General features: G+C 32.8%; 1 protein-coding gene across 1 annotated transcript; it reads left to right on the forward strand.

The window, feature by feature from the left end:
• Positions 1 to 397: 397 nt before the first annotated feature.
• On the forward strand, positions 398 to 9,895 carry LOC9328000 (probable disease resistance protein At1g58390). Its single transcript, XM_021010586.1, has 4 exons — positions 398 to 498; positions 8,584 to 9,468; positions 9,555 to 9,701; positions 9,867 to 9,895. Exons 2-4 carry the CDS (start codon positions 8,592 to 8,594, stop codon positions 9,893 to 9,895), a joined length of 1,053 nt encoding a protein of 350 aa, XP_020866245.1. The 5' UTR covers positions 398 to 498; positions 8,584 to 8,591.
• The last annotated feature ends 3,924 nt before the right edge of the window (positions 9,896 to 13,819 follow it).

The raw sequence follows: 13,819 nt of genomic DNA on the forward strand, positions 1-13,819 counted from the left end.
CGTTTTAAATCATGTGTGGTTAATAGCTTTTGTATTATTTGAAAGGTTCAAAAAGTCAAATTGAGAGAACATTGTTTACATATATGATATATTGTGGATAGATACATATATTCCATGCTAGTATATCCGCTTAAACATTTTCATTACGGAAAATAAGGAGTATATGTTTTACAATTCTATGATTTTGTAATAACTTTTCTATCGACATTATGTATTGAAAATATTTTCTAGAAATGTTTTATAATTTGTGACTGATTTCCCGTCAATGACAATATCCATGCATTTATCCAAAATATTCTATAAAATAAAAGGAAGGGACATAACTTTTTAGTTTATTAATTTTCATGGTTTTAGCCAAAATATATTATAGAAGAATAAATAAATAAATCTCTTTTAATGACAGAACGTAAGTTAAGACTTTATAACCAAGCAGCAACCATCTCGTTTCTACCTAAACGGCGAGTCAACGAGGAGAGAAATCCTTGGCACCTTCAAGAGGTTAGTAATTTCTCCTTTTGTTGTTGTTATTATTTTTCATCGTAGCTAATTTCTTTATTTTCGGATCACGATCTCTCTATTTGTTTCTCAAAATCTCTCGAGTATTGACCACAAAATTCAGAAATTAAATTTAGTGAATGATCGGTGATAGTGCTACTATTGTCTCTCCAGTATTTGTATCTCTTGCAACTGGGTGTCGAAAGATAAAGCCTATACGTAAGCTTGAATATATATTCAGGTTCTGTTTGACTTGAAAGAATATGGATGATATCTAGCTAGCAGTTTAATCTGACCTACTTTTTAGAAATATTTTCGTTTAGCCTCCAACGTCATTTTATCCATATTGAGATCTCGCATGCTAAATATATACATATATGCCTAACAAAATGTGAATCAAATTTAGAATACATACCATATCATAAATATAGAGAAAACAGAGGTGTTTTTTTTGTGGCAAACACCATAATTTTATAAAATCTCCGAAACCCATTTCGCAATCCCTAATCATTATTTTATTTAAAATTTTAAACTTTCGTATATAAAATAATTTATAAGGTTTATAAAGTATATTTTGGGATGGTAACTACTACTCGGAGACTTGATCCAAGTATTTATAATGTTTTATTGAGATGAGTTCGAAACAAGTAACTAGGAACATCAATTTTTGTGAAAAGTCCAAGCAAATTGAAGGGATCCAAGAGGATAATCTTGCAGAATACAATCAATGGGTTGTTGAGCCATAATCTAGACGGAACAACAAAGATGCTTCTTCCGAGCTTGAGCTCGAGCACTTATCGTGAATGTTTGTTGTTGTGAGGTGGAATCTAGTTTTGTGAAAAGCGAACTCATCATTTAGATTCTACCGAAGTGAGACATTTTCCGAGAGTTAATACTCGAAAATCTCTGTGAGATGGAATCTAATTTTGTGAAAAGCAAACTCAACACTTAATTCCACCAAAGTGAACTCATTTTTATGAGAGTTAGAACTCGGAAAATCTCCACAGAGTTGAATCTGCTTCGGTTTGTTCCTTTCTCCATGAACATAGGGGCATCTCGTTCCTTCTTCTGATATTTTATCTCATTTGGGAAAATTTAGGTCGCAACGCTTTATCAATGATATGTTGTAGAAGTTTTTCTCTAGAAGTCTATCATCGATTGGCATATTTTCTTCGATTCTCAATCGCAAGAGATGCCTTTTCTTATCCTTGATTTCCAAATCAAATTTATGTAACAAAAGAATTCATCGCAGAGGTAACGGTTTGGCATCTTTTTCGACATCAAATATCTCAGTGCATCATGGTCGGTGTGTACAATCACTTTGGAACCTACCAAGTATGACCGAAACATCTCAAAGACTCAAAGGCAAAACAACGGCGAATAGTTGCTTTTCTATCGTATCATATTTTTCTTGCGTCTCGTTTAGTGTACGACTAGCATAGTAGATGACTAGCATAGAACAACATCTACAACAAAATTGCTCGGATCACACATTACATCAAAGGGAAGAATCCAATTTGGTGGATACACTATAGGGGCGTTGACAAAGGCTTTCTTGAGTGTCTGAAAAGATTTCCGACATTCATAATTGAAATAAAAAGTCACCTCCTTGGAAGGTACCTATGTGAGAGGGTGTGAGAGGGTCTAGCTGTCTTCAAAAAACATTTGATGAAGCATAGCTATGAGAAAACTATGAATATTTTTACCATCTTTGGAGGCTGTAAACTCAGCATTACCTCAATCTTTGCCTTATCACCTCATGAATCCTTTTTTTTGATCCGATGACCCAAAACTCTACCATATATTACCATGAAATGGCATTTATCCCAATTAAGCACGAGATGTGTATCCTCCACACAACGCTACAAAAGCTTGCTCAAATTTTCCCAACATGAGATAAATAATGACTCATACACGGAGAAAACATCCATAAAAATTTCTATTATCTCTTTTATCAAATCACTGAAAAGTGGCCAGAGCGTTGCATAATCCTAATGGCATTATGCGAAAAGCAAATGTTCCATACAGACATGTGAATGTAGTCTTCTTTTGATCCTCCATAGGAATCTGAAAGAACCCAGAGTAATCATCTAAAAAAAATAAAAAGGATGGCTAGCTAAATGCTTCAACATCTGATCAATGAAAGGAGAGAAAATGGTCCTTCCTAGTTCTCGTATGCTTAAGCTTCCTTCAATCTATGTACATCTAGTGTCCTGTCACTGTTCTGGTGAGAATCAGCTCGTTTTTCTCATTTGTAACAACATTTACTCTTCATTTCTTTGAAACCACATGAACCGGACTCGCCGAAGTACTATATAAATTAGGACATATAGTACAACGTCTTCATTTCTCATTTGTTAGACGCTTGAGGATCTCCTTCTTTACAACGTCTCACAAATTAGGATATACCCTTCTTTGACATTCTATTGTTACCTTTGATATATCCTCCAAATGCATGTGGTGGATGCATAACTTTGCTAAAATCCCAATGATATCATCAAGAGAATATCCCAATGCTTTCATGTACTTTCTCAACTTGGAAAGTAAAAAAGCGGTCTCCACATTATTTATTTTAGATTTGATGATTACCTCATAAATATAATTGGCCCAAGAAACACATACTTCAACCCTGCTGGGAGTTTCTTAAGCTCAATCTTAGGGGCTTTACGTTTGCTCTAATTAGAGGTCAAAAGTCCAGCTTCAGTTCAGGTATTACTGATCAGTATAGTGTGTGTATCGATCAGTATCGGTATTTGGTCATCAACAATACCGATTGGTCCGAGTTTGTTACCGATCGGTATGAGTAACTCCTCCTTGCTCGATCTACAACAGCTGGATCCTCCTCTTCAAGGCTAAGAATGTAATACCCCGGTTTCAGGAATGTGGTGGTGCATACGGAGAGGTTCAAAAGAATTGATTTGGCCACCTATGTCAACAAAGTGCACTTATCTTTTCGGTCAACTGTCCTGAGAGAACTCTACAGTTAAGTGTGCTTGAGCTTGAGCAATTCAAGATGGGTGACCTTCCGGAAAGTGATTGTCGGAACTGTGTGAGTGATGACAAAACAGAGGAAAAGATCATGTGGTGATTTGTAGGATCGATAAACATTTCTTTAAAGTCTCCCGGACGTAGTGGACCGACCGTCGGATATGGATGGGCCACGGGCCGAAAGAGGACGTGGGGTCCATTAAGAAAGGTGGCGGTCGGGGTGTTACAAAGAAACTCAACTCCCTCTTTCAAGATTGGTGCAGAATGGAGCATGTATACCATCTCTGTTGTCTCCTCGTGGAAGACTCCAAGCTCAGGTTTCTTTTTAGAAATCAATGCTATCTCAAGGATATCATCTAAGCAAATTTCTTCGTACAACTCACTTGGAATCTCTTCTACGGTTTCAAGCCAAAAAAAATTGACCATCAATTGTGGGTTTCTTGACGAGCTTCTCAACACTGAACTTTATTACAAGATCATAAAGGTGAAGGTTAATCTTTCCTTCATTAACATAAATCATCATATCTGCTTTAGCCACAAATGGTTTTCTGAGGATGATCGTGCCTCTCGGGTCTTCGTCGAATTCCAAAAATATGAAGTCTCTTTGTATCAAACATTATCTAGTATGCACTAGAATGGTCTTAAGAAGTCTTTCAGGTTGTATAAAATAGTGTCAGCAAGCACGAGAGTGATTCTTGATGGTTTGAATGTAGTTAGACATTAATGCTTCGAAATGGACAATGGCATGAGAATCATATTTTCTGCGAAGTCACATAGGCAATGCTTAAACTCAACGTAATAAAATAAAATGAAATTCAATAAAATAAAAGCATTGAGTAAATTAAAGCAAAATCATTAGGAAATTATGAAACGAATGCAAATTAAATAAGGGAAGCATTTACAACTGTTCTTGAAATCAAAACACAATTGTAAAATTACCATACTTTCGTATGAAATAACTATCTATGCAATTAAATCCCTAACAACTACACTGTCGTTTTCAATATAAATTCAAACAAGCATTGTATATGAGTTTGATATGTTCACAAAACACCTTAACGACAACTTTCGTGGCTAAGAAAGCAATGCCTACTTAAAATAGATCATCGATTCAACAACACGTTTGGTGTCACAATGAAATCGATTAGGGATTGTAATCAAACTGGTCTAATTCATTGAAAACAAATAAGCACAATTATAGGTGACGAACTATAAGATCAATCACATAGGAAACCTAACATGTATCTACATAATAATCTTTTAGAAACTCAAAACTCAATGAATAGATCTACTCACATATAAGCAGAGAACACATGATAAAAAGTAGATAAAGAAACCATATAGGCAAAGAGAATAACAGAGGTTTGAAAAAATCTTTTTTACAACTCCTAAAAACTAAAAACAATCTTAAACTATGAAAATCGCATAGAAAACTCGTCTCTTGTACGGTCGTAGATGAAAGGGTTTTTTTTTTTTTTTTTGCCAACCAGACCTTAATTAATAAATAACTCCTTGATTGGTTGTCCAATTAAGAGGAAAAGAGTCTACAAAAGAAACTTCAGAAAATAAAAGACTAGAAGAACGGGCTAAGCAGTACGCTTTGATATTACAGAAACGAGAAATAAGAGCAATCGAGAAGAAGGGAAAAAAGACGCGGAGTAACTCAAACTCGTCTAGCAGATTGGAGAAAGCGAGCCGTTCTTCAAGTGACTGTATCATTGAGCCTAACTTCGAACAATCTGTTTCAAACCCCTGACAATCGATCCTTCCTAAAAGGATATTCTTCATAACCCAGATTAAAGTTTCCATCTCCGAGTGAAGGGAGGAGGGACCTCTCTGAAGGCACTTTGCACCGAGCAATATTTTTTGATCGATTCCTTGAAAACACCACCATCCTATACCCATAGTTGGATCCGAATATTTCCAAGAGACATCAATCCGACATCTTATGGATTGAATTAGGCTTTCCAAAATTTTCGAAATAGAGCTAGTTTCAATCGGTTCTAACTGAGCTTCTTCCCATATTAATTTTTCACTCAAAGCGTGGTTTAAAATATCTATGAGTTCTGATTGTAATCCCTTAAAAACTTTTTTATTCCTATCTTTCCATATGAACCAAAAAATCCAGGCATAACTGTATGTGTTCTCCCACCTCCCCCCCCCCCCCATCTGGAGAAGATGGTAACCTTCGATAAAGATAATCTAGATTTGAAAATTCTGAGTTTAGAGAAAAGATACCTGATGCCGTAGATATTGTGGATAATTCCCATATATCCTGAGAATGAGGGCATTCAAATAAAGTATGATTTATTGTTTCCTCTGCCATCTCGCACTTTTTACAGATAAGATCACATTGAATTCCTCGATGTGCTAATTTTGAAGTAACTGGTAGGGATCCCGAAGCAATTTGCCATTAAAAAATGTTTTATTTTTGGAGGGTCTTTGTCTTTCCAAGCTTGTGCTGGTAATGTATTATAATTTGGACCTCATTCTATCGTTTCTGTCATCTCACGAGCAACCCGATAACCTGACTTTACTGCGTATCTTCCTGATTTTGTATGATGCCAAATAAGCCTATCCGATTTATAAACTTGACTAATAACCAGTCCTCTAATAAGCTGAATATCCAGTGGATCCAAAAATTCTTGTAAAATGGGAAGGTGCCATTCTTTAGAAGCCGGATTAATTAAATGGTTAACCATCAAACTTGGAAGTAATGGTTTTCCTCTTCTATTTGCGGATCTTGGATTAACATCAGGAATCCAATGATCTCGCCATACCGATAGGTTGAAAGCCGAACCTAAAGACCATCTAGCTCCCGCTTCAACTAGTCGTTTTGTCGAAAAAATACTCTTCTATCCAAATGATGGAAAATTTGATTTTTTTTTTACTTGTAAAGGGTGAGTATTCCTGAAATATATAAAAGGGTATTTATATATATATATAAAAAGGGATAAATCCCTAAATTTCGGAAAAATAAAAAATTTCTAAAACGCCTACTGATCCGTTACAATGTGTACTGATCGGTTTTCTTCGTCTTTTGTACTAACCATTTACTAAAGTTTACTGATCAGTCTTCATCTTCTTCACTTGACGCAATCTTGATTCATTTCCACTCCAAACTCTTCCTCTCACTCAATCAAACGTAAAAACCTAAGAAGACATAAAAGCATTGAATATTATCTTATTCTTACTGAAACGACTCAAGTCTCGGTGTTAAAAAGACTCTAAAACTGATAAAAATATGAATTAACAAAGACAAAGCGCTCAGTTAGTGCCAAATATTTTCTTTCCCATGGGTAACAAATGGAGTTTAGAGATAGATATAAAGTAAGGTTGGAAATGTTTAAAGAATAAAAAATATGTATAAGTGGGTACTAAGATTTTAGTGCCTTCATTCTTCAAAAACTCTAAGAACCCAATGAATAGATATCATTCTCCAGTAAATATCATTTCATTGAACATCCATTCATTTAGCAAGTTTAAATTGTATTTTGAAAAAAAAATGAAAATGAACATACCTCTCTATAAATAGTTTATATAGAAGTATGTTTATACATATATATAAATATATATATATATATATATATATTCATTATATATATATATATATATTTATATATTTTTCGTTAAGAAATCATTAAACCGTTGACCTTGTATGGTACTTATTTGATCCAGAGATCCAATGATTTAATAAAAATTCTGGTTTGATATTCGAATTGTGGTTGAAAAACATATTATAAAATCAAACATAACCACTATAGTGAAAATTCTTATTAAACTATAATCAATTGAATCTGTTTTCTTATTTACTATTTATAAAATACTTCCATGCATGTCACAGATTCTCACCTAGGCTCATATGATATCTTCTACAAAATATCTTTAGAAAAATAATTTAAAATATAGAAATTGATTATGGCAAGGAGAATGTAAAGAGAATAATTTTTATTAAGAGTACCATTAAAGAGAAACTGTTAGAAAAAACTTTCTTTTGGATACTCCTTTTTAAAAATGGCCCCTTTGGGCCATTTTCATTTTTGCCCTCTTTTAATGTTTTTAATAAACATTTTATCCCTATCTGAAAAATATTTAAGTTAACAAAATGAAAAAGTCAATTTTCCCACCAAAACTTTCCCGGAAATTTTTGCGGAAAATGGATTTACAAGGGTTTAAAAAGGGTTTCAGTAGGATTTACTAGGGTTTTAAAAGGATTTACAAGTGATTTAAAAGGATTTACAAGGGTTTTAAAAAGAGTTACAAGTGTTTTAAAAATTTTACAAGGGTTTTTAAAGGTTTTAAAAGGATTTACAAGGGTTCTAAAAGATTCATAAGAGTTTATAAAAGATTTTGTAATGGTTTTAAAAACAATTATAAGGATTTATAAGAGATTATAAAAGATTTAAAAAAATGTTTTTAGGGATTTACAAGGGTTTTTAAAAGATTTACAAGGCGTTTCAAAGGAGTACAATGGTTTTAAAAGATTTACAAGACTTTTTAAGGATTTACAAGAGGTTTTTAAAGATTTGTTTTAAGGGTTTTTAAAGGATTTACAATAGTTTTTACAGGATTTACAAGGAGTTTTAAAGGGTTTTAAAAAGATTCTCAAGGGTTTAGAAAGGATTTTCAAGAGATTTTTAAGGAATTTCGAAGGAATTTTTCCAGGGAAAATATAATTTGGCGGGTAAATTTCACCTTCTCAATATCTACTTTCACTCAAAGAATATTAATTTAGTCATTTGCATAAAATGAGATATTTTTAAAAATGGACAACGTGAAAGGGTATTTTTGGAAAAAGACATAGAAAAATAATATTTTTTTTGCAAATACCGCATTTTTAAATGTGAAATTTAATGTGAGAATTCTTTTCGAAAATTAAATAACCACGTAGCATTAACGTATAGAATAATATTTGATTTATGGTAATTAAGGTTGTAACATATTTAACATAAAATACGTTAAATTTGTTTTCCACCAAAAAAAAAAAAAAAACGTTAAATTTGTTTAAAATTTACCGTTTAGAGAAGTGTCTATGTGAAAACAAGGTCATTATGTAGGAGTCGCTCTTGATTCTAATTTTAACACTTCCTATATATGTAGGAGTCATTATGGCCTTGGAACTTGTTTCATTTGGAATACAAAAGCTTTGGGACCTACTGAGCCAAGAATACGAGAAATTTGAGGGAGTTGATGATCAAGTAATTGAACTCAAACGTGAGCTAAACTTGTTAAGCTCTTTTCTGAAAGATGCATATGCAAAGAAACACACAAGTGCGGTAGTGAGAAATTGTGTTGAAGAGATCAAGGAAATTGTTTATGACGCGGAAGATATAATTGAAACATATATCATTAAGGAAGAACTTGGGAAAACAAGTGGAATAAAGAAGAGTATAAGAAGAATTGCTTGCATTGTTTCAGACCGTAGAGAAAATGCATTAGATATTGGAGGCATAAGGAAGAGGATCTCCAACGTCATCCGAGATATGCAGAGTTTTGGGGTACAACAAATTATCGCTGATGGTGGGTATATGCTACATGTACATGATAGACTAAGAGAGATGAGACAAACATTTCCTAGGGACTACGAAAGCGATCTTGTGGGGTTGGAAGAAAGTGTACAAAAGTTGGTTACTTATTTGGTGGAAGAAGACGACATACAAGTGGTCTCAATAACCGGAATGGGTGGTGTTGGAAAAACTACCCTCGCTAGACAAATTTTTAATCACGGAACGGTTAAACATAAGTTTGATGGCATTGCTTGGGTGTGTATTTCACAAGAGTTTACACGTTTGCATGTGTGGCAAGCGATTTTGCAGAACCTCAGACCCAGAGAAGGGAAAGATGGAATCTTGCATATGCAAGAAGCTATACTCCAGGGTGAACTCTTTCGATTGTTAGAAACATCTAAATCATTAATCGTCCTTGATGACATATGGAAAGAGGAAGATTGGGACCGAATCAAGCCAATATTTCCACCGGGAAAAGGTAACCTCTTATGGTACTAATTAGTAAAATGAAAGATGAGAAAGGCATATTCATTGGATAATATGAAATAATTAAATATTTTTCAGGTTGGAAAGTGCTGCTAACTTCTCGAAATGAAAGTGTTGCTGTACGTGGAGATGCAACATATATCAACTTTAAACCACAATGCCTAACCGTTGAAGAAAGTTGGAAACTTTTTCAGAAAATAGCATTTCCTCGGAAAGATTTATTCGGTAAGCATTCGATGAAATGTTTTTCTTTTGACCATTTTGATCACGATCATATAAATTTTGAGAAATATGAAATATAAGATACGTTTTCTAGAATATCCCTATATAAAATGGCTATAATATATCTCAATCACGCCCAATTGCATCGTATTTTGTTATATAAACTAGGACTTAGACCTCTCGTGATATCGCGGTGAAAAAAATTTTAAGAAAAAAAATTATCAAACGAAAATGTCATAATGAATTGATACAACAAGTTTCAAAAAAAATTATTTTTAACAAAAAATATGATAAAGAGACTTAAACCCTCAAACTCTGGCCACTTATTATTGACCCATGCCCATGTAATAGAATCCACTGGATGTCGCATTATACCATCTTCACTACCATTGTTGAAATGCCAACGCAAATCCTCAGCCATTCTTTTTGATCTAAACATCCTTTTCAATCTGTCCTTGATTGGAAAATACCGAAGGACCTTTGCTGGAATCCCCTACTTTTCCTCACCACTTCGTTTATCAATTTCCCATCTTGATGCACTACATCTTGGGCAGCTTTCCATCTGAGCATACTGCTTCCTATACAGTATACAGTCGTTCTTACATGCGTGAATAAGATCGTAACCAAACCCAAAAACCTTCAAGAACTTTTTCATCTCAGAAGTGGACTTTGGAAGCACATTATCTTCTGGCAACATGTCTTTAATTGTGGTCAATAGCTGATCAAAGAAGTTCTCTGACATACCACTCTTCACTGTGATGTGGTAAAGGACTGTTATTGCAGAAACCTTGTTGTACTTGTGACACGTAGAGTAGAGTGGAGTTTCAGCCTCCTCTAACTTCTCCCTAAACTCAGATTCTTCTGGATTCTGCCACTCCTCAGATGGTTGTTCAGCTCTTACTTCAGACTCAAAAAAAGCTGTCCTCATCAAGTCAAAAGCCTCTTCCTCTGTAGTTGGAACTTCAGCAGATGTTCTGTCCCTCCTGTCCCCATGCTTACTCCAACATGGATTCCTCTTGTACTTCAAATCCATACCCCTAATCACTAGATGATCCAATACAGTCTCTATCAATTGATGACAAACATTTCTACAATCGACGCAGGGACAGAACATCTTTGTAGGATTACCCAAATTACTTGATGCTCCAGAAACAAAATTCCTAGCACCAATCTCATACTCAAGGCAATTCCTAAGGTAAGAAAAAAAAACAAAGATTAGTATCACAAATGAAACCATCTATGAAAATATCAGACAGTTGCATACCTTGGAAGCCAAGCCCATGCCTTGTCCATTTCACACCAATACGACCCAAGCTCCACCACCAATTATACATACATTTGTGATAATAACTTTAATTAATGATCAAACACTCACATAACTTGTCTATTCAGTCAATAAAACAACATCTGACACAAAATGAAGAACAAAAAAAGATAGAAATAAAATCTTACACGAGTAGACAAGAAGTTTCAAGACTAGGAATCAAGATTCTGCAAAGATAAAAGGAGATGAAGTCTTAGAATCAGTACAAAACAATTCATTTAGGAACAACTATAGACCCGTAATTACCTTGTAGTTCGTGTACTGAAATCTCTACGCAATTCTACAGATCCGCAGATCCAACTACACATCAGAAATAACATCGATTCAACTCAGACAAACATCAATCGACAAACACAAATCGAATACATCAATCGACAAAACCCAAACTCACATCATAAAAATCGATTCAACTCACATAAGAAAAAACGATTCAACTAACAGTTATTTGAAAAACAACAAAAACGGATCAAACCCATGAAATATTAACAAAATCAATGCGAATAACCCATGAAGAACCCATGAAATCGATCGATTTACCTTCTGTATCAATTTACACCTAACCAAATTGATTTCGAATGAGATCGAGATCCAGAGGGATTTCGACAGAGACTGATTCAGACAGAGAAGGATTTAGAATGCGAGGGATCGAGAGAGTGGAACAGACAAGGAATCGAGTTTCAGATAGGGTTTCAAGACGAGAGAGAGGAATGTCGGGTTTGAGAGAGGAAGACGAGAGAAGAGAGAGTAATGAAATTAAAAACCTAATCTTTTTTTTTCTTTCTCTATCTTTATTTTTCGTTTTGGTACTTAGTGAAATTTTTGGAGCCAATGAAATTTTTGTTTCCCGGTTTAACATATAATAACGTTTATGCTATCATAGACCAAAGGAAAAAGCGCCACAACGAAATGCTTTTCGCGCTCATCCTACCATAGCGTTTCTATTTTCGAAAATGCTATTAATAGTTTCACAAAATTAATCTATAGCATAAACATATAAAACGCTATAGTGTACTGCTATTAATACCCTCATTTCCTGTAGTGGTATTAGTATTAGAAAATAATCAAAATATTATGGTGAAAAGATGCGATCATAAATAAAAAATATTAAACAAAAAGTTATAATGAGTAGATGCAATTTTTAAATTTTAAATATAACTATATAAATATATTCATCAAATTATTACGATAAAAAATGCAATATTTTAAATTGTATTATGTTAAAAAGAGAAAATCTTCAAAAAATTTAACAAATAACCAAAATAGATAATTATTTAGAATAAAATAATAATGATATAGATAACAAAGTATATACATGAATGCTAAATAGCAAAAAATGTAACTTCTATGAAAATTATCAAACAAAAAGAAATAGTAAATTTACACTACTTTTTCTTTATAAATATATATAGAGTTAAAAAGACATAAAAGTTTAAATATAAAAAGTTGTTTGTAAAAAACACAATTAATGGAACCAAGTGTTTGTAATGAAAAACACGAATAAAACATGCTGCCAAGATAATACTCTAAATGAACAGATATAACCTTAGTTAATGTTTTGTTCAAAAAAAAAAGCTTTAGTTAATGCTCTAAAAAATGTATTACAAAAGGCAATGTTGCAACGATACATCAAATATACTTAAAGTTGTAATAATTCATCAAATAAACTAAAATTGCAATGATTCATCAAATATATCAAATATTGTAACGGTTCATCAAATAAACCAAAGATTACAACGGTTCATCAGAAAGCCAAAATATTCATTGGTTCGTCAAATAAACCAAATGTTACTATGTTCTATTAAACGGTAGCAATATATTCATTTTAAATAGTAATTAAAATTAAAAATTTGATGAAGAACTATAACCGAAAGACGCAACCGTAGATATCATATATATAGTAAAAGTTGCAATCGTTTGTCAAATATACCAAATGTTGCAACGGTTCGTCAAATAAACTAAAGATTATAACGGTTCATATAAGAAAAACCAAAAATTACAATAATTTGTCAAATAAACCAAATGTTGTAACGGTTCAATTAAACGATTACAATTTAGTAACTAAAATTGAAATAATAGTTTATAAGAAATTACACCGAAAAACGTGATTGTAGATAATTAAATATTATAACGGTTTATAAAATAAACCATGAGTTGTCTTTTTTCGTGAAATAAATTAAATGTTACAATGGTTACGATAAAAAAAAAACGCAACCGTAGAAGATATTTATTCCGATCGCAACTTTTAAAAATCGTAAAATATATATTTTAGTTTTAAAAATTCAAATGTTTTAACGGTTTATAAAATAAATCAAAAATTACAATTGTTCGTTAAATAAAGTAAATGTTGCAATGGTTCAACTAAACAATCACAATTGTTTATGAGGTGTTACGATAAATAACTGCAACCATAGAAAATATTTATTCAGATTGCAACTTTTTTAAAAAAACAACCGTAAAATATATATTTTAGTTAGAAAACCAAAATTTAAATCTCTGTAATATGAGACCTAACTTTAAATGAATAGATGCAACTATGAAGATACAACCGTAAACTGAAAAGATACGACTGTAATTGAACAAATATAACTGTAAAAAAAAACGTAAATATGTTAACAAAGAGATGCGATAAAAAGACACAGTCTTAAAAAAATAACTGTAAATATTTCAACGAAAAGATGCGATAAAAATACACAACCGAAAAAAATGCCGTAAATATTTAAATGAAAAGTTACGATAAAAAGATGCAACCGTTCAAAGATGCAAAAGGCATTTATTGAGATTGCTATTATATATAGAT

Source organism: Arabidopsis lyrata (assembly GCF_000004255.2).
Source record: "Arabidopsis lyrata subsp. lyrata unplaced genomic scaffold ARALYscaffold_1, whole genome shotgun sequence".
Lineage (NCBI taxonomy): Eukaryota > Viridiplantae > Streptophyta > Magnoliopsida > Brassicales > Brassicaceae > Arabidopsis > Arabidopsis lyrata.